The sequence below is a fragment of the Penaeus japonicus genome, unplaced genomic scaffold (genome assembly GCF_977035675.1).
Source record: "Penaeus japonicus unplaced genomic scaffold, GWHDUDI00000001_assembly GWHDUDI00000031, whole genome shotgun sequence".
In the NCBI taxonomy this organism is placed as follows: domain Eukaryota; kingdom Metazoa; phylum Arthropoda; class Malacostraca; order Decapoda; family Penaeidae; genus Penaeus; species Penaeus japonicus.
In genome coordinates, this window is record NW_028234433.1 from 14,013,573 (window position 1) to 14,039,446 (window position 25,874).

A 25,874-nucleotide genomic window follows, 5' to 3' on the forward strand; every position below is an offset into this window, starting at 1 on the left:
AAAAGGTATCCATATTTGCACTGTAATGGTTTAGGGGTTGAGTAAGAAATGCAGCGATCGAGAGGGGGTCGGGGGGCGGAATTCTCCTCAAGGGAACACGGCAAATAAAAGGAGTCTGGGGGCTGAGCAGTGAGCACCCACCTAGGGCAACACAGCCTTTTTTTGTTTCTTTAATTGTGCGAAGGGGAAAGGGTTTTTCTTTCGTTTTGAATCCTCCGTGACTGATCCTTGGATCGAACGTTTCATTTTCAATTTGAATACTATGCATACTTTAGCCGTCGGATTTTCAATTTTATTTACATTTTAAAATACAACTATTGGTCTATTTTTCATATTTTTACATTCTTTGAGATTTTTGACCCATGCCGACGGGAGATAGATTTGCTTACCCAGGCTCCAGGATGGGTTTTATTTCTGAGCGAGGCAGCTTCAGCAACATACTTTGACTTTTCCCACTCCCTTTTAGTCACTCATTGTAGAGCTAGAGCCATTTTTGTGTTTTGTTTTTTGTGTGTTTTACTGTTTTTAGAGACATATCTGTCATATCACAGGCTCTGTCAATTCTGCAGTTGACAAAATGAAGATAACATGAAGAGGTAGGGAAGAGGAAGGAAACTTATTGTGACTGTGAGTGCCAAAGTAAAAGGCATCCCTACTGGCACAGGGGCACATTGTAGACATTGAGTATGATTTGAGTCACCTTCCTCCTCTAATTCTGCCTGCACATCTTTCATCTGTGGTACTTTAGACCAAGAGGTCAGCAATTTGCTATGTGCCATCGCTCTATTGAGATAGTGCTTGCTAGAGACCGTAGATGGGTGCCATTCGAGGGTCTCTCTCCTGCTGGTGCTAGAAGAAAGTGGTGCCATCTAGGTTTTGGATGTTAGGTGAAACCCATTTTGTTTAATATCAATGCAGTTATGATTATTATGACTGCAATTGTCAACATCACTCACTCATTACTCATAGCACAATAAAATAACATAGTGATCCCAAATCCCCGAACGTCATGACGCCCGTCGCCAGGCCAGAGCTCCTGCGTTATGTATGACGAGAAAAAAACACGCCATCCTTCGTTAACGGGTTAAATATATCGAATAATTTCGCCCATATTTACCCCCTCCCCCTCTCCTTCGAAAACCCAATTTCCCAGGAGTGCCCCAGGTCATCGTACCGATACGATCATCGTAAGGGAGGCAGCCTTATTAGAAAGAATTACCACAAAACATTTGAATAAAGCATTTATATCAACAATACAATTATACCAACAATAACAATGATTATTCTTGTTTTCAGGTGGCCGTCCACAATCCTCTCGTCCCGGTCACGCAAGCCATAGAAAACGGATTTAACTGCATGCAGAAACTGACGAAAAACAAGAAGAAACTGGGATGCCACCGCTTGATCATCGTTACCGTTCAGGTCAGAGCAGAACTGGGGAATTTAATGAGCAATGCTGTGGATATATTTGCTTTGATATTGTTTATTCTGAAATGAAATGGTTTTGGGTATCTGGCGATCGAGAAATAAAAAAAAGTTAGGGAGAAAGATAGATGATATTATTATGATTGGCAAAACACTCTTCCGCGTTGATAGAACGGCAGATAAACCCATTATACACAAAACATAGTTATTAGAAGATGAGACTACAGTTTCGAAATCCACCTCATCTTCTAATAAATATGTTTTGTGTATAGTGGGTTTATCTGCTATTATTATCATCATCATGAACTTGATCAAACTATTACCATATTTAATATTATAATCATTGTTAATGTTATGATTTTTATTATGGTTATTATTATTATTATTGTTGTTGTTGTTATCAACATCATCAGTATTGATATTGTGAATATGATTGTCATCATTATTGTTATTATTATTATGATTTCACCTATCATTATTACAATTATTATTAATATCATTATTACAATTAGTATTATTGTTATTATTATTACAATTATTAGTATTATTACAATTATTATTAATACTATATCATTATCATCACCATCATCATATCATCATCATCACCACCATAACCATCATCATCACCATTCATCACCATCTTCCTCATCATTATCATCAATACTTTTATCATTATCATCACCACAACAACAGCCATAACATTCATAAAAAAGTTCTACAGTTCCGTCTCTATTCAGTTAGTCATAGTTATTAGGTAGGAAATCATTAGTGCCCATCGATTACGGAAGTCCAATAATATCTACAAATTCTTCGGTGACCTTGAGTCTTTGAGGACAATGGAGGCAAGAAGACTTTTTTTTTGGGGGGGGGGGGGCTTCACAATTGCTCGAATGAGGTTAAAGCATGGGAGGTAAAATTTGTGATAAGGATAGAGCTGCATGCTTCTGAAGACACGAGGCAGATATTGAAACTGAGAGAGGAGAGTAAGAGACAATAAGAGTAGGAGTAAGAGTAAGAGCGAGTGAGAGACTCTTATATAGATTAACTCTAATAGCATAAGTAATTCTTCTCTTTCACTCCTTTGCTAATATGCCATACGAGGCCTATTTGCTACCTGCTACAGTGCCTACAGACGTAACATGAATAAGGAGTAACTATATATAATCTTTGACAAATATCTCTCTTCATATTTTTTCATTTTTCATTTTTATAGATCAACTGGTCAAGCTCAAGAAATTTCTTTGTTTAACAAGGAATTTATTAACTGATATCCGAACAAAACGCTGTAATATATTTAGACTCCTCATTTTGCCAACACGGCAGATTTGATTGATGCAGCTTTAGACACTGATTGTAAATAATCATGAAAGAACGTAAGTAGATTAAGTAGATTAGATAGAACAAGGTGTCCGCCGCAGGACTGTTTATGGCTGATCCGAAAGGCTGGAATGATGAACGCCATCTTGGACAAAGGCCGCAAATGACCTTTCGGCAGTTGATTATTAAGCCAGATGCGCTTAATAAGATTGCTGCCACTCTGTTCATTGCACAAGGTTCTCATTCCTCTCCCTTGCAATTGGTCTTTCAGAAAACCAAGTTGATCAACCGAAAAGACCGAGAATGTTCGCCGGACCCACGCTACAACACGGAGGCATGTCGCTCTACCTGCCTTCACAAGCACGTCGTCCGCCTTCACGGGTGCAAGTACGTCTTGACGTTTTCTTTGAAGAGTCATCGGACTCTGGGGAAAAAAAAAAATATAAAAGACTTGCTAAAATAAACTGTTTCAGTTAATTAAATGAAAAACAAAACAAAAAGCGAATAGGTTTATCATCACAGTACTGACTTCTAAAAATGTATTCCTGACGGGGAAAAAAAGGAGAGAATCCTCTATTTCATCTTCCAAAGGTTACCGTACATGAACGTGAAGGGCCGCGAATGCCGGACGGCCGAGGAAGTGAAAGCCGTCGAAAGAAGCATGAAGTACCTGTTCTTCTACGGGCACTTCAACTATACCCCGTGTGGCTGCCTGCCCGAGTGCTTCTCCGTCATCTACCGCCACACCTCCGACACCACTTGGAATACCAACAGGAACGCCATTATGAAGGCGAGTCCGCGCGAATGCGAGTGTGTTTTTCATTTAGATGTATTTTGATAAGGATGATGATGATGGTATTAGGGATAGTAGTAGTATTGATAATGATGATGGTGGTATTAGTGATAGTAGTAGTATTGATAATGATGATGGTGGTATTAGTGATAGTAGTAGTATTGATAATGATGATGGTGGTATTAGTGATAGTAGTAGTAGTAGTAGTAGTATTGATGATGATGATATTAATTAGAATGAGCTGATATTAATAATAATGATAGATAGATCAATGCGTTTGTTTTTGGTTTTATTTAGAATCTTTGTTCGTTCCACTTTAGCTTCACGAATTTCACAACCTTGGAATTTTAGCAAAAGGATAACCATAGCGATTACCAACATATTCGATAAGTTTCCGGTGTATGATTAAAATTCCTTCTCGTCTTTTCTTAGAATGAAAATGTTTATGCGATAAAATATTCCTTCGCGGGCATGTATGATAAAGAACAGCATATAGATGACCCATCTATGCATTCAAAGAATTCAACTTCCCAGAATACACAGAGGTGCCGTCTGTGTCATCTTTGTCAAAGCTGAATTCGGTGGAACTGTCATCCAAATGACGTCAACCCTTTGTTTGCAATTCAATGTTGCAGGTATCTAAAGCAGTTATGAAGATTTAATATCTCGAGAAATGTTTTATGTGTGAGGGAGGCCTTATAAAATTGTTTACTTTTATCAGTTCTGTTATAGATAAAGTGGATTTGAAAGAAAGTTAACATAGATTCTTGCATTTGTTTGTCTTGTAGTATTTATTGTAGTTTATCAACTATATATTAAAGCATAAATAAACACTGGGTATGTCCGGCCATTTGGCACTTGGCCATTCTGTGTCGTATTATTTCGATGTCAGTATCTATATTCTTCTTTATATTTTGTCTTGGTTGTATAAAATATTTTGTACATTCATCCTTTTCTTAATATTGTTGGTTATGCGTAGACTAAATCGATTATTCTTATCTAATAGTTTTTAGTTTGGCGTTCATTACTATAAGTAGGTGGCATCTGAGGTTTGTCCTAGCCTTCGTGATTAAGTAGCAGCGTTTAAGTGCCTTTGTAAGTCAAAAGTTTACGCGTGTTACCTTTGCTGATCCTGATACTGTTCCGTAAAATCATGATTGTCTCCGAATTCTTGTAGACATGCTTTGGGCGTTGTTATTTAGATTACATTGTTGTAAAAGCTGCCATTGGTAGAAGGAAATAGATTGCCCACAGTATACTACACACACAGACACAGTCAAACACTCACACTTGTACTCACACACATTCACGCTTACTCTTAGATCATTCTTACTCTCACACTTACACTTATTCTCTCTCACTCTCACACTTACACTTACATTTATTTTTCACTTACACTTACTCTCACACTTATTTTCACACTCACACTTACACTCATACTTACACTTACACTCACGCATCATAAGAGTGCCACCTCATCACCTGCACCCCTTATCTTTTTCGCAGGTGTACCTCGGAGGGACTGACTACGAGGAGGTCGTGGAGTCCTACTCTTATTCCTTCTCCGCGCTCATCAGCCGCATCGGAGGTTTCATGGGTCTGCTTTTAGGGGCGTCTGTCCTTTCCCTCCTTCAGTTTAGCGAGCTAATCCTTCACAAGGCAAGGAGGCTTCTTTATTGGGTCCTTTGTGTACGTTCTCGTTACGAAGTGGAGTAATGGTTACTTTTTTCTTTGTGCGTGAAAGGAGGTTATGTATTTTGGTGAATGGTATCGACGTGTGTTTAAGTTCGTCTGAAACTTTGTATGTAAACTGAAGTTGGTTAACTCCTTTTAATGATCATACTGTGCTTATAATGTATAGTTCCAGGATGCTTATCATTGCTATAGCTGGTTTCGTGTGTAACGTCCAGTTTGTGTCATACTTGAACTGGTATACAACTGGACGAAATGTAGAGAATAATTTTGGTTAAGCTACAGTATTTTCATTATGCAAGGCTCGTATAAAAAAGTTAATTAAATTTATGATTGGAAACAGAATTCCTTATCTATGTAGTCAAGTATTATATAAAACTTTGTATATATTTTCTTTTGCCATTTATCATAAAATCAAGTGAAATTTGATTCAGACTAAAGTACTTAGGTCCCACTGTGTAATATTCCCAATAATCTGTAACTGAGGTTTGTATAGCAAGGTCCTAGTATAAGAGTTATTGTTGATAAAGTATGTATTTATTGCCTACTTATTATCTTTTCATTTTTTTCTGTAAACATTTTTAATGTTATGATCAATATCAATGTATATTTGTCTTGCAAATAATCTTTCCTTAATGCATTGCACAAGTATGTTCATGTACAATCCTTGTAATTCCTTTTCACAATATACATATATTTCTCTTAAACATGTGAATATTCATATCATCAATATTAACTTTCACTGTATCCAAACAAAATTACACATTTTTAAAAACAGTATCTACTCATAATATAAATTAATAAAAAATAATGAACTATTTAAAATGTTAACTGACCTCACCATTTTTTTTATAAAAAAAAAAGATTCCTCAACAAATCACCAACAAGGAAGAAAGGAAAACCATACATTCAGCACATAAATTTATATTTTTTTCACACCTTTTTTATTTACATGGATAATCTAAAGTCATGTCTAAACGGGACAACATAACGGATGTGCACGAGGATCATGATGAAACAGGTACCAAACAGTGTACATAATTTATAAAAATTTACATTATATACATCTAAAGAATTGAGTAGCTGTGACTCAATACCAAACTAAATCAAATAAATACACTCTGAAACAAATACAGTACATCTGCCATATACACGAAAGAAACAGGCTATCAGAGCTTTTGGAATGGGCTAATGCATAAGAAGTTCTACCGAGACGCAACCCAGACAGAAATGATGATGATGGACAAGTGCTTAATCATTAATCATTTACTCGTTCCATCATTAGGTTTCCATCGTTTTTCAAAGGTTCGCCCTTCTGACACAAGCGGTTTTCTTGTCAGTGGTAATTTTCTTTTTTTTTCCATATGTGATCTTTTTGTCTTTAAAGCCCTTAATGTAAACATAGTTGAACTGCAAGCAATAAAAATTATATATCTATATTCAAACATATAAATGTGAATCTTTGGTTAGAGATGCCTCTCAGAATGAGGCAATGATTATATTCATATAAAGTATAGATTAAAAAAAGGAGAATAAGAGAAAAAACATACAAAGAAATGAGGTGCTCTAGTTGATAGGTCAACTGTCAGGTTGTTCTCACTGCCTTGCAATATACTTGTGCACAGGAAAATGGTGTGCAAGGCAGTGGCTGGATAACCACAAAGAATGGATCAGTGAAAAATAATAATAAAAAATATGATACAGTTTAAAATATGTGTGTATATATATAGGTAAACACAGACATTACTGTTACTTGATATTGTTTGTTTGTTTCTTTCTTTCTTTTACGTTGATAACAACACTTCATTATAGTTTTACTTCTGTGCTGAATTAGTCCACTTTACCATACCACTTTGGGTAAGTGAAAACTGAACAGTCTAAGAAAGGGGGAAAATATAAAAACTTTTAAAATACTGAAAATAAAAAAAAGATAAAATTGAAAAGGGTGAGGGGGGGAAATGTCAATCTTTGGTGCCATTCTCTGCGATTTTTTTCCCACTAAACAATAATACCAACAGTAAGGCAGCATTGGCTATGGCATTTGGTAACTTTGATACAAAACAAGACACAAAATATCATACTCTTCTTAATGATCACCTCATTAAAAAGCCAAATTTACATGAAACATGATAAGCCATGATGAACCTTGCATGGTATTTGACTTAGGCTTATATCATGAGTGCAATCCAAGCCTTGATTTAAAAAAAAGAAGTATGAGAGGCTCTATAACTTTTTTCTTCAACATATAAACAGTATCTGATCAGCTTATCTTACTGACTTTTTCCCTACATAGGCTAAGAAACTAGATGATGCACAGGGTTTGAGAAACGAACTAGAGAAAGGGCCACACAGCATACTAATTCCAGGCAGCATGTGATATGGAGAGGGTAGGGGAGGGCATAAGAGAGATGGGGAGGAGGGGGGGGTAACACTTATAAAGGAGAATATTTTGCCATTATTCAGTATCAGCAATACGCTGAAACAAAAATGTGTTACAAGTAAATACCAGTATCAGCATTTCATCATATACAGCATTACCATGATAAATACTGGTGGCATCTATGATAAAGCAATAATTCTTTTTTGATATGAAAAATAGGAGTCCACTGTTTACAATAGCCCTTAAATAAAGCTTCTTCTAACTCAGTGTCACTGAATACATATATAATTTTGTTCCATCCTAGCTTGATGTTCAACAAGAGCTGCTCTTGTAGTCACTTGTGTCAGACAGCTGACTGCCTTCCTGAGGCGTGTGCTTCAGGAGACTTTCCTGGCCCAGTTTCCTGTAACAAAAAAGAAATAGATTTAGTGACATGTTAGAGCTGGTTTTTATTGTCCTAAAGAGACATTTTTTGATCACAGACCCAATAGACTCATTATATAGAAACAGGAGTAATTCTCTATAGGTTTACAACTGTTTGTTGGATAAGAAGTTCAACTGCAAGTGCAACTGCAAATTACTAGGAAGTCAGGCAAACAAAGAAAAGTGTATCAATGTTATTACTTTTGCATTTAAATCATTAGTTCTGAAATGTGTGCAGTTTCTACGAACTACTGTCTATACTCTATATGACTGATTACCCAGACTTCAAATAACACATTAAATATCCAAGCAAACCTTATCTTAAGAATATTTAAGTCTACCCTCTCCCTGCTGCCATTGATACCCCTAGAGAAAGTGAATTAGAAACAAGAAGTTTCTTACAGATACTGAATTCCCTCTTGAACGTAAACACAAGCCATGGTCATGGAAGCATCATGCTTTTGCCACAAATGAAAAAGGAATGTATTGATATGTAGAAAAATGAATTCTACTCTTGATAAAAGAGGCCCTAAGCAAGGCAATGCAACATAAGCAGTGTTGACACTTTCATCCCATCGCCTATATAGCAGCAGTCCCACCAACAAACACAGTGCTTTCACGCCAGCTGTGAGTGAGGTTAACCATGCAAAACCCAAAAAAAGCAAACACCAGCAATGCCTACGGGTGAGTAATGAAGTCTTGCAAACTCTGCGATGTGGGACGACTTACAACTCCCTGATGTGCTCAAGCGCCATGAGCAATTGGGTGTTGGTTCGATCCAGGGCATTAATCCGGTCTTCCTGGGCTTGGATTACAGCGTCTTTCTCTTCCAGCTGTTCTGATAGTTTCAACTGTTCTATCCGAAACTGTTCCTGCAACCTGGAATTAAGAAAATCATGTTAATTACACTGCTGTTTGTAAAAGATGTCTCCTTTGTGACATTTGGGTTGTTCAAGTGTTCGTTATGAAACTATTCAAAGAGCTAAACATTTCAAAATGAATATATATATCTATATCTATTACATATCTACATGACAGTTTCGATTTAAATACTCATACAGCACTTACTTTTGCAACAAATCCCTCATGTGGCCGCTCTCTATCTCTGGATCAGCTCTTTGTTGGGAGTGAGAGAAGAGAGGATTTTGGTGGTTGTGACGGCCGTGCTGGTGATGGGCCGAGGACTGGCTCTGAGGACTGCTATTCAGATGGCTGTTGGAGTGGTGGTGAGGAACTGGGTCGTGAGGCAGACCAGACGGGACGACGTCTGGGGCAGAAGCCTCAGGACGGGCGTGTATGTGGTCATCTGCAACTACTAATTTGTGATGCATTTCTTCCATGGCTGTTCGCAATGCAAGAATTTCTTGCTCGTACTGAAAGAGAGAGATGGATTTAAGAAAAGGTACAAACATACATCAATAGGACCATCATTATGATTATTATGAATAGCAATTATACAGCATTCATATAATATGAACAGTACATACCTCTTCAAGTGTCTTCGTTTCTGACACTCTGTGATTGACACGCGTCGGGCGTACTCGAGACGGAGGTGGATGCTGTTCATCACTTGAAGAATCGCTATCGTACTGGTATCGGTGCCGCCGTCCGCTGCCAACCTCTGCTGACTGCCGGCGCGTCATCTTGGTTCTCCGGCAGTGTGCTCCCCCTAAGAGGTCTGAGGTAGAGTGGTGGTGGTCGGGCGTTGTCCCGGGAACAACGGCTGGCTGACCCCACCCTGGCGGCAAGCAGCGGGGATTCGTGCGAGGGGCGCCAGATTTAAATCCTCTGTGCTCCAAGGGCGGTGTACACGCCAGGGACGTGCTGTCTTCACTGGAGGACGAATGCGTCCGCTGAGGGCCTCGGCCGGGTGCCAGCCCTGCAGCAAGCGTGGGCACAGTCTGCAGGTCCTCGACGCTGTGGGCCGAACTGAGAGAGGAGCTCACTGGACTCTGCTGCTGCTGTGAAGTTTGGTGAAGGTGGTGGTGGTGGTGGAGGTGGGTCATGCGTGGGCCGCGGTGGGGGACAGGCCTTGGGGAACTCGTGGCAGCATTCAGGTGGTACATAGGGTTGTTGAAGGCAAGTGGTGCTGACATTTGTGGAGGTGTTAAGTGGGGGGATACATGCATCCCGCCACTAGTATTACAGCTGCTACTATTATTTGCTGCTGCGTTATTGTTATTAGCAGCATCGTGGTGAGTTATTGAAGGGTCCACTGGGCTAGACGACTGACTATACGCAAAACTCTGATACCCTGATGATGCAACATTAGACAGTTGCGAGATGGAGGTCTGAGAACCCTTCATGTTGGCCTCATTCTCTCCAGCAGAATTTCTGTCATTTTCCTCATGACTCATGTCTAGAGATTCCTCTGGGTTTCCATTCGGACCAATCTGGCCATTCTGGTGAACCTGGCCATGACCATTCACTTGCGGGTGGCCATTGAACATTTGTCTGTTGTTGAACCAGGCAGCGTGGTTGTGAAAGTGGTGGTGGTGGTGATGGTTGTGGTTAGTGTGGACTGGGGAGGTGTTCTGTGCTGGAACTGGTGCAAGGTGGTTGTAACTGTAGCTGTGACCAATGGCATTCGGCTCCCGTGGCTTGGCATCAGGTTCCAATGCAGAGAAAAGAACATAGTCGTCAGCTGTGTTCAGGTCAACCGCTGGCTTGCGTGCCGAGCCCATCAGGTAGGTATTTCTTGGCAGCGTGGAGGGCCGTGGCGTGGATGGGGTCTCAGGCGGAGGCTGAATGTGACTGATGGGTGGGGGGGCAACTGGCCGATAATCTTCACTAACTGTAGGGTCATTGTACCGGAAAATGTTTCTCTGTAAGCTCTGATAGCCAAGCTTATCCTCCATTCGGCCAGCATCAGCAATGTTGGTAGTTGGCGACACGGGCGACTCCACGCTATTCTGAGATGACAACCGCCCCACAAGATTAATGTTGGGGCGAGTCTGAGCCACCGAGATTTCATCTAGAAGCTCCTTCAGTTTATCCAGGTGCATCTGTTGTGAAACGCTGTTGGTGTTCTTGGAGGTGTTACTTGCCAGCTTCCTCAGTGCTTCGTTGAAGAATGTATGCAACGATGACAGCTCCTTTCCAATGTCAATGTCTCTATCGTATTCTAACACTCGGTGGTCGTGGGTGGCAGGACTAGAAATTTGCTTGAGGAAGGACTTCATCTGAGCCTGCTCCAACTCGATAAACTCGTTCATGAACTCCATGAAGTTCTCTTTGCCCTGGAACTTGGTGAAGTTCGCCAGGGTTTGCAGCGTCTTGGCGATGAGCGTGAGGTTCCTCGATGCCCTCTCGTCCGGGTACTCCTGCGTGATGTTGAACAGGGACGGCGAGAGGATGGCCGGGCACAGGAAACGGAGGAAAATGGAAGCAGAGATCAGGTTGTCACTGAGGCCCTGTTTCCCAATGGATGCCAGCTTTTCCCGGTACAGGCAGAAGCATTCTCTCAGTTCCAGTGGGAAATAAGGGTGGGAGTTGAGGATGCGAGACCACGTCATGCGAACGACATACATGAGGTTCTCCTGTTGCTTCTGAATAGACGATATCTGGGGCACCTTCATAGGATCCACCTGAAAGGTAATCAATAAAGATCAATAAAGTAACATGACAAACTGCATTGCTGCTTTCTTAATTAGCCAATAGTCATACGTCTTTATCTTCTAAAAACATTCCACATTCTAAATAACTCACCTCACAGTCGAGTCCATCTTCGACAACCTTATTTATGACCTGCCGGAGTGTGTCTTGCAAGTATTTGTCTCCCACTAACTTCATGAACGCTTCCATAGCTTTAGTGGCCAGAGAGTTACCACGGAAAAGCAGGTGAGAGTCATCTGTAACATAACATGATGCGTAAGTAAAAGAGGCTTCAAACAATAACTAAAACACTGAAATTATTGACAATTTCTGAACTTGACATCTTACCAAAGTGCTTCAACTGAATTCTAAATCCACCGTCACTAAGACCCTTCCCAAAGAATCACAAAGCCTCATCTCACACTATGAACTTCCAACAACAAAAAATCCTGAAGGAACAAATAACATTAACCAAGAGCATTAACTACATTGCGAGGGGGTTAATTTACCTATTCTCTCAATCTCCATCATAACAAGATCAGCCAGAAAGTTGCGTGCCATGCCCTCTCTCTGCATGATGTGGACCAGGGCTGTTGCTATGTCCTCCTTGGACTTGACACTGATGGCGGGCTCCAGCAATTCGCAGATCACTGCATAGTTGGCCTTCACATACTGGAAAGGATATGAATAAGTAAGTACTTGAGTATGCTACAAAAAAGAACATAGAAACTGAACATTTCTATGCAAAATGAATCATGCCACAAGAGTAACAATAAAATATTATCTAAATTCATTTTCCCATCACTTTTCTAGAAACTAAAACGACCATGAAAAGGATATATAAAGACAGAGACCAACGGGTTGAAACCTTCCACCAACACACCTGAATGAAATCAGTGTACATCTCCATGGGCAGAATATCAATGGACTGGAACTTGCACTTAATCCGTAGCGCAGCCTGGTCCTTGCTGGGAGCCCTGGCGTCGTTTTGTACTTGGTACCACTTCTCAATGAGCGAGCGACTGTTCACGTTGGCCACGGGGATGTTCACGGTCCCCACCAACACATTCTTCTCCTGGAAAAGGAAGTAAGAACATGTAGTTACTCGCATTATCGTATACGTAACATGATAAACGTCATTTTTTATCTTCACATAATAAAAACGACACATGGATATGATTATTCTGAACTTTTAAGCCGCGTATTTCGAGGATAAGTCCCTGTTTCTAATAACACACCTTCTTTCTCTTCTTCTCTCCTTCGCGATAGAGCGCAACACTGATGTTCTCCACTGTGGGCAGATTGTGGAACTCAAACTGTTCTCCCCAAAAGCACATGTCACTCTTCTGCTTGCTTGAGGTTCGTGCATAGAGTGCGTTGTCGAGAAGCAGTTCACAGAAGTACCTGCGAGTGGAAGACATGTCGTCATCAACAAAGCTGTATAAAGGATTTGGGTAAAAAAAAAAAATCTTCAACTTCGCATTTAAAGTTGAAAATACAAAGCAAGAAATCGAGGAAATAAGCGAAAAAAACATACCTTTTCTTGCTGCCGATTCCTTTCGCTTCTAGAACGAATATTTTTAGGGAGTTTTCCGTTCTCCGCACATTGTCATAGTTTGGATTGACAGCCTTGCGGAGGGAGTCCACCCATCTGTCTCTCTCGTCAGCCGTTCTGCAGCTGAAATACCTGGTGCCAGTGGGGGACGTGACCTGCAAGACAACGCCCAATGTAGTGAACACGTAAAAAAGACTATCATGGGTTATAATACATGTCAAACAACTTCTTTAAATAACAATTGCGGGCTTGTTTCAATTACAAAAATACACACGGTAACACAGAAATGCCTTGGAGACTGACTGCCTTACCTGGAAACAATGCTCCTGACCAAGAATGCTGGCGTGCAGAGGTCTGATAGTCACCTCACCTGAAGAACACAATCAAAACCATTAAAATCAAATCCACCAATAACATTCCCAAATAATCCCCAATCAAGTCAAAGCAATAAATAAAAACAATATTCCAACAAGAAAAAGGAAAAAACATAACTCGTCAAAACAAAATTCCTTAAAACCGAAAACCAAGACGCCGACGTCCTTACCAGCTGCCAGGTCTAGCGTGTGCATCATGTTGTGACTAGATAAGAGGGACTCGTGTGAGCGGGAGGACCTCAGGCGTGTGTTGGAGGGCCCGAGGCTCAGGGGGTCCGAGTCGAGCATCCCGCTGATCCCTCCGCGGCCGCCTCGCTTGGTCCTTTCCAACTTGGTCACAGACTTGGTCCTCTTCAGGGGGTTACTCTTGAATGACCTCTTGCTGAAGAAGTTCTGCAAGGAGGAAGGGTGTGTGTGAGTCGAGCGTTTCAGGGTCAAGGAAAACACTGATGTCACAGGCATGTACGGATATGGACACACGGTTTTGGGGAGTGTTTGTTTGATGTGCGCGTGCCTTGTTGTGTTACACTGGTAAATATATCTATATATATTTACACTATAAATATATTTACACTGGTAAATATTATATATATATATATATATATATATATATATATATATATATATATATATATATCGGTGCACAGATTACACGAGATGCTTCAGATGATAAACCCAACACAATTCAAATATTCTCCCATATCACTTGCAAAACGCCAAATCACCTTGAGCTCGCCGCCTCGAGTGCGCCGTCCCGTCGGTCCGAGGGAGAACTGAGACTGCCATAGAGGCAACGGCAGTGACGCCAGCGGCCACCTACGGACATTCAAGGCAGGATGTTGAGGTCAAGGCTCACAATGGAAATAAATGGTTCACTCGACACCGCGCGACGATCGGCGGCATATAGGAAGCTCATTAAGGTGCCGAAGACACACGCAGGTCCTCTGGGCGTCGTCTTTCATGCAGCAGAGAAGCCGTCGAGGTTGTCAGTCGAGGTTGTCAGTCGGCGTGGAAGGCACCGGCACCCTCGGCACAAGAAAGAGACTGGCGGAACCGAGACCAACAAAGGGGTGCGTGTGCCGGGGACAGGAAACGTACCTCCGTCGCTGTCCATCACCCTGAACTACATAAGAAACCCCACTGGTTTCCGACTTTTGCTCCTGGTAGGCCACGTCCCGCCGGAAAGTCATTACGATTAGGTGTAATGATTCCGTCGCTCGTGCCCAGGCGTGCCCGGGGGCTATCACGCTACAGGGCTCCTGGCTCATTTATAATACAGTCGCTGATGACTGTAATAACGCGGTAGGGCTTCTGATTCACTTCCTCCGCCCGGGGGTATTAAGCCGTCGCAGGGGCACCGCTGGCCGAGGCGCGCTCGCCATATTCTCCCTGAAGCAACACAGAAAATGACAAAGAGTGATAAAGAGCAAAACCAAGAACCACGTATAATTTACAGCAAGCGACGGAAAAGGGCGTGTCGCCGGAACTCGACCGAAAACCAGCGGTATTTTATCCATTCACCTTCGAGTTTTAATAATCATAAGAAAGGTCTAAAAACAACCCAACGCACGTGAACCACGCGCAACCTATTTACGGGGCGAAATTCCTCCTAAACGGCTGAAGCAATAGGAAAAGAGAAGCTGACAGTGGGGTACTCGCGTCATGTTCTCAGCCGCCCGTATTTTCCGCGAGTGAACGTCACATCCGTTCGTTAATAAGGATGTGAGCAAAAAAAGAAAGACAAAAGATAATAATAATCTATACGTATTTACAATTCTAATTATTGTTATAACAAGAAACTTTTCTGAATCAACATCCTCTTCGCAGGCCATAACGCGTGACCTGCATAATCGCTTCGCCGATTTTGAAGGTCAGGCTATCATGAAATGCCAATACATGCAGATGCACCGACGCCATAACGTAATCAGTCCCAGCACCGACGTCGCCAACAACTGGGCAAGTAGGCGTGACTCTTGCTGCTGCGCCTCAGCATATTAGCCCGCCCACCTGCACTATTAACAAGCCCGCCGGCAGAAGCATCGGCAGATGGGCGGCAAACTTGCCTCTGAACATGATCTAGACAAAGAGAGATAATGAAAAGGAGATAGAGAATAAAATAGAGATAGAGATGATTCACCATCTCCAAGTTGTAAGAGACTGAAAGATGATGAATCAACTTTCACAGAGGGGGGAGAGGGGGAGAGAGAGGGAGAGGTAGACAGAGAGAGAGAGAGAGAGAGAGAGAGAGAGAGAGAGAGAGAGAGAGAGAGAGAGAGAGAGAGAGAGAGAGAGAGAGAGAGAGAGAGAGAGAGAGAAGGCGTGCTTCAAAAGAAGACAAGCGCCGAGGAAACCCAAGCGGGCGCTGCACCAGTGGCCGGAGAGGACGGATTATTAGTCGTGGGCGGGTTAGCTGGTCCGTTAGCCATCTCGGCATGCAGGTAGTGTGGGCGACGACTGTAGCACTCCACGTCACGCCCGCAGCTCCGCCTCGACGCAATTCACTTGGCCGAAATCAAGTTACCTCTCAACAAAAACAGAACGAAACCACAGCGCAAGCGCGGATCCAGTCCACTCCGCGCGGGACGCAGCCAAGCACAAATGCAACTGCGCGGGGACGTCCTCGCGAGCCTTGCAATACCTGGCGCGGAGGGGGAGCGTCGGCGGCTGAGGAATGCAGCGAGGGCAAGCTGGGTGCGGGCGGCCAGACGGATCCGCGGCTGCCCCGTCTGGCCACCGCCACCTCCCCCTCCCTCCCCTCCACCTCCTGCCTCACACCCCCGCTCACGCCCAGCTGACGCTCGAAATAGTAACAGGTGTTCGGAAAGCATCGTGCAATCGCGGTTGGGACGCGCTTCCGCTCCCGGGACGAAGGGATCCCTCGGCCTTGAGGGAAGGGGGACTCCTCCTTCGGGAATATCACGCTCACGACATCGGCCGGCGTGGAAGTTCCGGCGCCGCCCACACCCACCAGACGCTCGGGACGGCCCCGGCGGGAGGATTCTGGCAACCGAGTCTTGCTCTCGGACGGACTGACACCACTGCTACCAGTGGGAACTCCAGAATTCATAAAGATGTCATGCACACATACACACACATGCATCTCCGCAGGAAATGTCGGAAATTATACCAACAATAATAAAAGGTAAGACTTCATGCGTGACGTGAATCCTGAGATAATTCCACGTACTCCGGACAGAGAAGGCGTTAGTGCGTGGGGAGCAAGAGGAGTGAGGAGAAAGAGGAGGAGAAAGAGGAGGAGGAGGAGGAGGAGGAAAGGAGAAGCGAGGTAAGAGGAGAGGAAAGGAGAAGAAAGGTAAGAAGAGAGTAAAAGGAGAAGAAAGGTAAGAAGAGAGATGAGAAAAGAGGAAAGGAGATGAGAGGAGGGGAAAGAGAAAGAGAGGAGAGGAGAAAGATAAGGAGGAGGTGAGAAAGAGAACACTGGGCAAAGATAGATCACACACACAAGGAGAAGCACCTCGTCACATTCACAAAGCCTTCCCAGAGCATAATGACGATGCTCCTGAACACAACAAACGCCGCTACGTGACAAGGGCTCCCTCTTGATGCCCCACTTACGGCGCAGCTCAAAGATAGACGTCACGGGTGGCCGCTCCCCCGATGCTAATGGCTCCTCTGTAAATGCATTGCAACGGGCGGTCATAATGCTCCGCTTGTTCGTAAAAGACAGGTGGATTAATAATCCTTTTCCGCTGACCACAAGGAGGGGATTTCCACTCGATATTACGGGTCACAAGTGCTGCTTGTAGCCTTCCCACGTGAGCGCCGTCCTCTTTCTACAGCAACCAAGGTCATTCGCGTGGCTAGGTCAATGTCACAGCCTTAACCACGGCGCGAAAGGTAGGCACCTCACACTTGTACTTCCCTCTGTCACTGGACAGTTACTTAAAAATAACTATCAAAATTAACACTTGCACACTTACATATTTACAAACACACACACGAGGGAGAGAGAGAGAGAGACACTGTTCCAATTACCGATCTGCCGATGGAGTAGACGGCGCCATCCGAGTCCCAGCGAAGGCTCTCCTCGCTGCCAGTGTAGAGGCGCAGCATCCCGGCCGCACCAAACAACATTTGCAATCACAATGCGCCTCCGTGACGAGAGCGAGGCTGCCTCCGCCGCGAAAGCCACAACACTAATGGGAATCCTGCACGATGAGGTAAGCGCAATGACGTGTAGGGGCGCATCCACGGCGAAGCGAAGCCGAGTATGCCCCCCTTGTGCAGTGCGCGCCCGTGGCTGGACTGGGTTATCCTACGCGTCACGCCGGATGCCTGTCACGCAGGGGGGAGGGGGGGGTAGATATCCAAGAGGACAGCACCGGACACCCTCGGGTTGAAAGCCACAAAAGTAAACACAAACAACGACCTACAGAGAACCACAAGGGCCCGCCTCTGATTCGCATAACAAAGGCCTTAAAATCGCTCCCCATTTTCCACGGCAGACCCTTCTCGTTTCCCCAGAATCGCCTCGGAAACGTTGCCAAACAGCCCGAGAACCGTTAAGCGACGTGTGTGGGAGCCTGTGCGTGGCAGGACTCCCAGAGCAAGACCAGGGATTACCTCGGGACACAAAGCAAACCTATGCAACTTGCCTGCTCCACTATATACCGGTACTGTGCTTGCATGATTGCGTAGAAGAGGTCAGGGGGAGAGAAGAGGCGTGCGTGCGTTCGTTCCCGCAACAGGTCACGGGAGCTTCGAAGTCCAAACAGGTCAATCCGTCACCAGGTAGACTCGGATCATCATCTGGTCACAGCCTCGTATCAAACCAGCACCGACACAATCGTAAGGACTTTGTAATTCATCGGACGAGTTCATTCCTTTCACCGCACACGCCACACACACACTACCGTGTGACAGGAAGTGAGAGTCCGTAGCGCCCTCGAGTGTGTGTCGTAAGCTTTTTTTTCTTCTTTCTTTTCCTTGAATTTCCTTTTTTTTCTTTGTTTGGGTTTTCGTTTGTCTGTATATGTGTGTGTGTGTGTGTGTGTGTGTGTGTGTGTGTGTGTGTGTGTGTGTGTGTGTGTGTGTGTGTGTGTGTGTGTGTGTGTGTGCGTGTGGTAAGCTTTTTTTTTATGTGTGTGTGTGTGTGTGTGTGTGTGTGTGTGTGTGTGTGTGCGTGTGTGTGAGTGTGTGAGTGAGTGAGTGATTGAGTGAGTGATTGAGTGAGTGAATGAGTGAATGATTGAATGATTGAATGAGTGAATGAGTGAGATGGCGTGCGCACACGTGCGCCAACGCTATGAGCAAAGACACATCAAGAAATTGCCATAATAAACAGAAGAGTGTAATACTAACCACCAATCTGTTTGGAGTTGAATCTGTGGGCCGCGCCCCCAGGATGGGCGTAGCGGGGGCAGAGCCACGCCTGTCCGACCCACACGCCTTCTCGTATGATGTATCTGCAAGAGAAAACAAAAGACAAAACGTTAATATGACATGAGTGATATCACTAGAGGACATTAAAACCCTCACTCCTACGCAACAAGAACACGGGAGACCTCACCTCACGCAAACAATACTCAGTTCCCTAACAAAAACAGAAGCGCAAGACCCAAACAAACACACACAAACAAAGACACGGAGGAAAGGGATCGCAGGCCCGTTTGATAAGGATATTCCCATTCAACCTGTTGCAAGGGCTTGGCGGCACCGACAGGGGGGGTGGGGGGTGAAGGGTGCAGAATACAAGGGGAAGCGAGAGGGGGGGGGGTAGAGAAAGGATGAGGAAGGGACGGGAAAGGGAGGAGGGAGGGGAGAAGGGTTAGAGAGAAGATATGAAAAGGGGAGAAGGGGGCAGGGTAAAGAAGAGATAAGAAGAGAGAAAGGGAGAGGGGGACTCAAAAAGAAAGCTAGGGGAGGGGAAAGAGGGGGATAGAAAGAAAGGCAAAGCAGAAGGGGAAATGAAAAAGAAAGGGCGATGGTAGGGGAGGGAGGGAGTGAAAGGGGAAAAGGTAAAGAAAGAAAGAAGGGGAGGGGAAGGAAGAATGAAATCAAGGGAGAGATAGAAGGCAAGGGGAAGAGAGAAGGGAAAGCCCAAGAGAAGACAACGAAAGGGCAGGACAGAGAGAGGGCAAGAAGGCCAGCGAGGTTGGGCAGAGAGCGGGTTTGTCACCGGGGCCTTTGCAGGGGCGAGGGACCGGCCGCGGGCATGCAGATTGCACAGCTAGAGGGGGAGGAGGTGAGGTGAGGGGAGGGGAGGGGAGGGGAGGGGTGCTGAGAGGAGGGAGAGGAGAGAGAAGGCACGAGAAGAGAAGGGCAAGGAAGGGGAAAGGGAGGGAAGAGGAGAGGACTCGGCGCCTCGGTTCTCACGGCCAGAGGGGATGGGACGCGCCTTTGATTCGGCCCATTAATGCCGCTCGGACAAGGCATTCATGCGCTCCACCTTGCTAGCACTGAGGTCTCCGCCGGCTATCGGATCGATGTCACGCCATTCAAATGCCTCGGTTCTTGCTCTTTCGCTTTTGTTGAGAGAAAGAGAAAGAGAGAGAGAGAGAGAGAGAGAGAGAGAGAGAGAGAGATAGAAAATGAGAAAAAGAAGAAAAAAAAAAGAGGAAGAGAGAGAAAGAGATAAGGGGCGAAATGTGAGGAAAAAGATAATTGGAGTAAGAATAAAAAGGAAGGAATGTGCAACACGTGCTTCGCTCATCTGGCCACGTGACACTCCACAGCGCACCCTGATGTTTTACTCCATCACTCTTGTGTTACGACAAGGACTCGTTAGATTTGCTTTACGTAAACTGTTGCAAGCACTCTAGCCAATACAGACCAAGGAATATGCATTGGCTGTCTACCCACACACGCATACGTACATACAGACACAAAAAATATAAAGGAGTAAAAAAAAAAGGGATAAACAACAATAACGAGAACAAAAATCACGTCACCAAGAATTTCGTAAAGGGACCTTTTCACACTCACATGGCTGAAGGGCATATTTGCATCGCATCTCCCTTTCTCCTTCTCCCTCTCCTCCTTCTTTCTCCGCCCCCCCTTACACCGGCCTTGACAATGGCGCTACGTGTTAATTTACGATCTCATTGAATTTTAACGGCCATGCCCCCATAGGCCGCCCTTTGGTGCGTACCCTGAGGCTCTTAAGGGGGCAGGAGAAGAGGAGAGAGGTGGAGGAAGGAGAAAGGGTTAAGAGGTGAGTGAAGGGTAGGGAAGGGAAGAAGAGAAGGAGGAGGAGGAGGAGGAGGAGGAGGAGCTACGAGGAGAGATGAACGAGGAGAGAAGAGGAGAGGGAGAAGAACCTCTCTTATTTTCCCATCCACTCCCGTCCACTTGACTGACCCGCCGCGAATAGAAGCAACTGCCCCGCTTTCGTTTACGTGCCTCGCATCGCCTTCCCTTCCGTTCAACAGAAAGCAAACCATCTCCCGCGAGTATCATCCACTCCGCTTTCTTTTCTGATAAATGCATCTTCGTAAAGCATCACACTACATGCATGACAATTAATTAGCTCCCTCCCCACCCCCCACCCCCAACCCCGGCCACCAACACCTCTCATTCCACAGCTGGTTCCCCTTCTCCTCGCGCCGGATGCCATAAAAATGAGAGAAAGAGAGAACGAGCGAGAGAGAGGGAGAGAGAGAAAGAGAACCGCAGAATTTATGACATGTACCTTGTGCCACGAGCTTTCTCCAACCACAGCCTCTGCCACAGTACGGCCACAGCGTGCATTGTCTGGCTACAGCAACAAAGTCATCCGGGACTCTCAAGAATATCCTGTCTGTTACACTCTGTCTACTGTAACGGCAGTCTGGCATCCCACGTGATTGTGAGGCTTGGAAATCGGGGGTTGTGTGAACTTGTTTTCACCCTCAACCCCCACCGCCTCTCGCCCATGTGATAAAAAAGTGGGTGGGGGGAGGGAGACATTTCACGCACGTTGGTACTGTACAATAGGGGGAGAAAACAGGAGGGGGGGCGGGGAGGACAAGAAGGAAACATTCAGGACAATGCGTTTTTTTTTCTTCTTTATGAAAACCCAAAGTAGAAAAAAAATCGATCCAGGAAATATTCCCTCTCTTCTCTTTTTTTCTCTTCTCTCTCTCTCTCTCAAATACACCTTTCCTTCAATCCCTGCACCAACACCTCACCGTGGAAAGGGGGAAGCAGGATAAGCAGGGGTTGGGGGGAGATCAAGAATGTGACTGCCACAATAGGGCCGAAATTCCAAAGGTAGGGGGGAGGAGGGGGCACGGAAGGGGACGGTGGGAATCAACGGAAACTCTATAGAAGCACTAATCTTGCGTCACTGGCTATATCGGACACGAGGGAGAGAGAGAGAGAGGGAGAGAGAGGGAGAGAAAGAAAGAAAGAAAGAGGGGGAGAGAGGGGGAGAGAGAGGGAGAGAGAGGGAGAGAAAGAGAGAGAAAGAGATTAGGTTGCATGTATCGCATATCTCTCGAGAAAGAAAAATAAATCTACAGTTACATGTACAATAAAAAGTAATACATATATATATATATATATATATATATATACATATATATATATATATATATATATATATATATATACACACACACACACACACACACACACACACACACACACACACATGAATCACATGGCCATTTTCGCCCCTTTCGTCACCCTCATCACAGCAGAATCTCACCAAAACATCATGAGTTCTAAAAGTAGACCGAGTAGCCGTCCAGCCAAAACAAACACGAAGCGGATCTTGACGAGTCTAAAAAGGTCAACCGTTATGCAAGGCTACTGTCATACCTCCCACCCTCACATGTTTTTTTTTTTTCTGTAGGCGTCCAAAGTGCTGCATCATAACAATCCGGAAAAAATCACGGAGCGGCGACACTCGATAGCCCTGGGAAGCCTCGGGCACTCGGGAGGGCCGCGGGCGGGCGGGCGTCTTCGTCAACGTTACGTGTCCAGACGCAAAGCGAAGGGTTAGACGCAGCGTCGAATCTTGAGGAGAAATGCGCTGAACCCTTTCCCGGGCCCTTAAGTGCGTCGTCAAGAATCATTCGACGTCGACATTCAATTACCCGCGAGTCTCCGGGTGGGCCGGCAGTGACGGCGGGACGCACAAGAATCTCGCCCTTGGGTAACCTCGCACAGGGGCGAATAGCGTATGGCAAGTGGTACGCCGCGCTGGTATGGGTAGAGATGGACGCTCCAGGGTGGCATTCGTAAATGACAGTTAATAGCGTTATAATTACCAGGTACAGTTGATGAGGCCTACGTCAGCCCCTGCGGTGTTCGCCTACCTGGACACTACATCCGGGGACACCCACTTTCATGCCTATCAAGAAAATCCTCCATTTTTCCACGATGTTTTCTGCCTATCAATGCGTGATTTAAAATGATCCCACTCTATCTCCAATGTCATTAACTTGCTAATAGGCAGTCTGTACCTGTATCGTTATAAATCGATCCATCCACGGGGCTAAGGAGAGCTGTGATGGTGTACTTGACTCTTATCTCGACCCGAGATTCGCCCCATTAGGCAGGAGGGAGTTAATGGAGTGTGCCGTCCTTACGCTATCCGGGCTATCGGAGGCGCTATGCAATACGCGCATTTGCATATGGATACAAAGCGAACCGATTGCAGAAGTGACTGTCACAGCCTCCCCAAGCCCGAGGTGCATGCAGGGCAACAGGTACAGGAGGCAGCAGGCAGACGGAGGGAGGCAATGCACAGAGGCAGGACGTAATCAATGGGCTCTGCGGCTCCTGCTAGCTGCCGTCGTGCGATCAATGGCCGCCACTATCTGAAAGCCATCAGACACGTAGGCTGGCAGAGTGGCTGCGAGTGCTGCGTCAACGTTTTCCATATGCATGCCTTTTAGTGTACTCCGGCAATGGCGAAGGTACTGGGGTGGAATAGGTAGGCGAGGGCAGGTTCCGCTCACGTCTTACTTCAAGAGACAAAACGCTTAATGGAAACTTCTTGGACACCCATTACCTAATCGTATGAAATGATATTTAAAAAAATCTAGGAGACTATGACACAAACAAAACATATCATCTGTGATCTGCGAGACAATCTAGCAGATCGCGAGAAAACAAGGAAGTTCGCGAGAGAAAGGAGGTCAGGCGCCGCGATTTGGGTTTGATATACATACGTCTAAACACGTGGATATATCTACTTTCCTTTATTCATACTTATCAATATGTTAACCACATATCGTTTTTTTAACATTCACTTAAGGATTTTTTATTCTCCGCAAAGGCCACAAGGAAGTAATGCAGTTCTTTGAGAGTAAACTTAAATGGCAAAATTCCGAAGCCGCCACAAGGCCGCGTGACACCCAAACCCGAGGAAGCATCGGAAGAGCTGCCAGCAAGTGCAAAGTTTGTGCCTGACACTTGAAGTACGCCACGCGAGGGATCGGCTGCCATGGCAACAAAACAATACACATGACATCAACTCCCCTTCCTCCTCCTCCTTGACAGGTAGGCCTATTTACCTTTCGCCCGACCTATATTATAGGTACCTGTTGATCCTACAGTTACACAAGGTCTCATAATGCAATATAAGCGCCGCTAACCCTACAAAATAAAGATTTAGAGCCCGACGACGGACGCCCACGCGCCCGCTCGCTCACCCGCTCGGTCCACACACTTAGCGCTCTGGACCAACACCACTGATCCACACCCACACACAACGCGGCCTCCTCGTCAACACACTCGGGGCATATTGTGTGGGGAGGAAGGGTGATAAGGAAAGGGGGGTTAGAGTGAAGGAGTGACGGCCCGACCTTCCGGTGCATTACTCTCATGAGGCCAAACAGGCAGCGACTGAAAAGGGTGAAAATGTACACACACACACACACACACACACACACACACACACACACACACACACACACACACACACATACATATATACACACAAACACACATAGTAGTAGAAAGACCATTTCTATTTCAAGAGTCACGTATCATCTCTGTTTATCATCTGAGGGAGTTTTCCAAAGCCATTTCCGGTCACGAGGAGACGCAGGAGCAGGAGATAAGGAAGAGACGAAGGCAGAGCAAGGGGACACAAACCAGAATATAAACAGAGGTGTGCGTTCGTGTAGCCGTCGCAGTGACCCTTTCGCCCGCGAAATAAACAAGGGAGTTCCGGCCATGTATCGCTAAAGGGAGGGGGAGAGGGGAGGGGGAGGAGGAGAGGGGGCACTGGAGGATCGGGGTACCGGGAGGAGGGTGATGAACCTACTAGGGTGCAGGTTGGAAAACTAGTTCGAAGGAGAGTATGAGTGCAAGGATGTGGGTAAGAATGAGGAAAGGGTTGGAACGGGTAACGGGGGAAGGAAGAGGAGGGGGGGGGGTCATATTCCAGAAGCGAATACAGAGTCCGCCACACGCTTCCCTCGTCCCCACCCCCATCCACTCACCTAACCCTCAAAGAAAGCAAACAACAAAAGCGCATCATAAGCCACGCGATGGCACTTTAGGATATAAACAAACGAAGATAATTTTCTAAAAATGAAACGAGACGAAATCAAGCGGCGCACTTTGACCTTGGCGCTACAGAGGGGGCGATGAGGTCCATTTCCCGCGGCCCGGAAAGGCAACCCTCGCCCTTATGGCTCTCGAGTCCGGGTACTGTGGCCCTTATAAGGCTCAATATCCTCCTCCTCTCCTGTTGAGGACGCGGGAGGGGGAAGGGGGAGGGTATGCAGTTGGTGGGGGTGGGGGTGGGGGTGAGGTTAACTGTAGTCCTCGGTGCAGACGGCGAGGCGGCACTATGGGCATCGAGGGGGGAAGGGGGGAGGGGGGAGATGGAGGGTTGCTTTGAGACCACAGTTATCACTTATCGCTCCCTCAAGAGACAGCATTATTCCCACGTGTTCGGTGTCTGTGTCCTGGGGCTGGTGTGACGAAGGCCAGGACAACCACATGTCACACTCACACACACACTCACATATACACACAGTAAACTCACTCACACTCACATTCACACTCTCCTCCACTTCCACTTCCATTTCCTCTTTCTCTCTCTCCTTCTTCCCTTCTCCCTCTCTCCTTCCCGAGGGTCGAGGCCTACGTGACCAGGCAGCACAACGCGATCGCTCCTTTCTTGTCAATTGCCATCACTTAAACCGCCCATGACAGGGCCGGCCTTGTCCCCACGCCGCCCACGCCGAGCTCCACTAGCTTTTAGGGCCCCTCAACCGCCTACCAGAGCAGCAGTCACCTTCTTCCCGCCCACATAAACACGCCCGTGAATCCCCAGAGTGGCTATAATCGCGATGAACAGCCCGCCCGCCCGCCCGACCGCCCACGACCCTTGCGTAAACCCGGCCGAACATTCTC

At 45.5% G+C, this 25,874-nt stretch overlaps 2 protein-coding genes across 5 annotated transcripts in view; one reads left to right on the plus strand and one right to left on the minus strand.

Annotated features, from left to right (window-relative positions):
* The window catches only part of LOC122267850 (acid-sensing ion channel 4-A), a 16,856-nt gene extending 10,013 nt beyond the window's left edge, over positions 1-6,843 (plus strand). Inside the window, exons 7-10 of the mRNA XM_086555422.1 lie at positions 1,297-1,422; positions 3,014-3,129; positions 3,334-3,532; positions 5,042-6,843. Coding sequence (XP_086411548.1) covers positions 1,297-1,422; positions 3,014-3,129; positions 3,334-3,532; positions 5,042-5,251 — 651 coding nt within the window. The 3' untranslated portion in view covers positions 5,252-6,843. The remainder of the gene's footprint in view (positions 1-1,296; positions 1,423-3,013; positions 3,130-3,333; positions 3,533-5,041) is intronic.
* LOC122267849 (uncharacterized) overlaps positions 6,136-25,874 on the minus strand; it is a 413,856-nt gene continuing 394,117 nt past the window's right edge. For 3 of the 4 annotated variants that reach the window (XM_086555728.1, XM_086555729.1, XM_086555727.1), the window contains 12 exons: positions 18,876-18,979; positions 13,724-13,946; positions 13,491-13,549; positions 13,162-13,334; positions 12,863-13,028; positions 12,508-12,699; positions 12,134-12,296; positions 11,739-11,881; positions 9,518-11,617; positions 9,099-9,403; positions 8,760-8,909; positions 6,136-8,010 (listed from right to left, as the gene is read on the minus strand). In XM_086555728.1, the coding sequence (XP_086411854.1) occupies positions 7,920-8,010; positions 8,760-8,909; positions 9,099-9,403; positions 9,518-11,617; positions 11,739-11,881; positions 12,134-12,296; positions 12,508-12,699; positions 12,863-13,028; positions 13,162-13,334; positions 13,491-13,549; positions 13,724-13,946; positions 18,876-18,979 (3,869 nt within the window). In that variant the 3' untranslated portion in view covers positions 6,136-7,919. Of the gene's footprint in view, positions 8,011-8,712; positions 8,910-9,098; positions 9,404-9,517; positions 11,618-11,738; positions 11,882-12,133; positions 12,297-12,507; positions 12,700-12,862; positions 13,029-13,161; positions 13,335-13,490; positions 13,550-13,723; positions 13,947-18,875; positions 18,980-25,874 lie in introns of all 4 variants that reach the window. The other variant, XM_086555730.1, reaches the window with a different exon arrangement.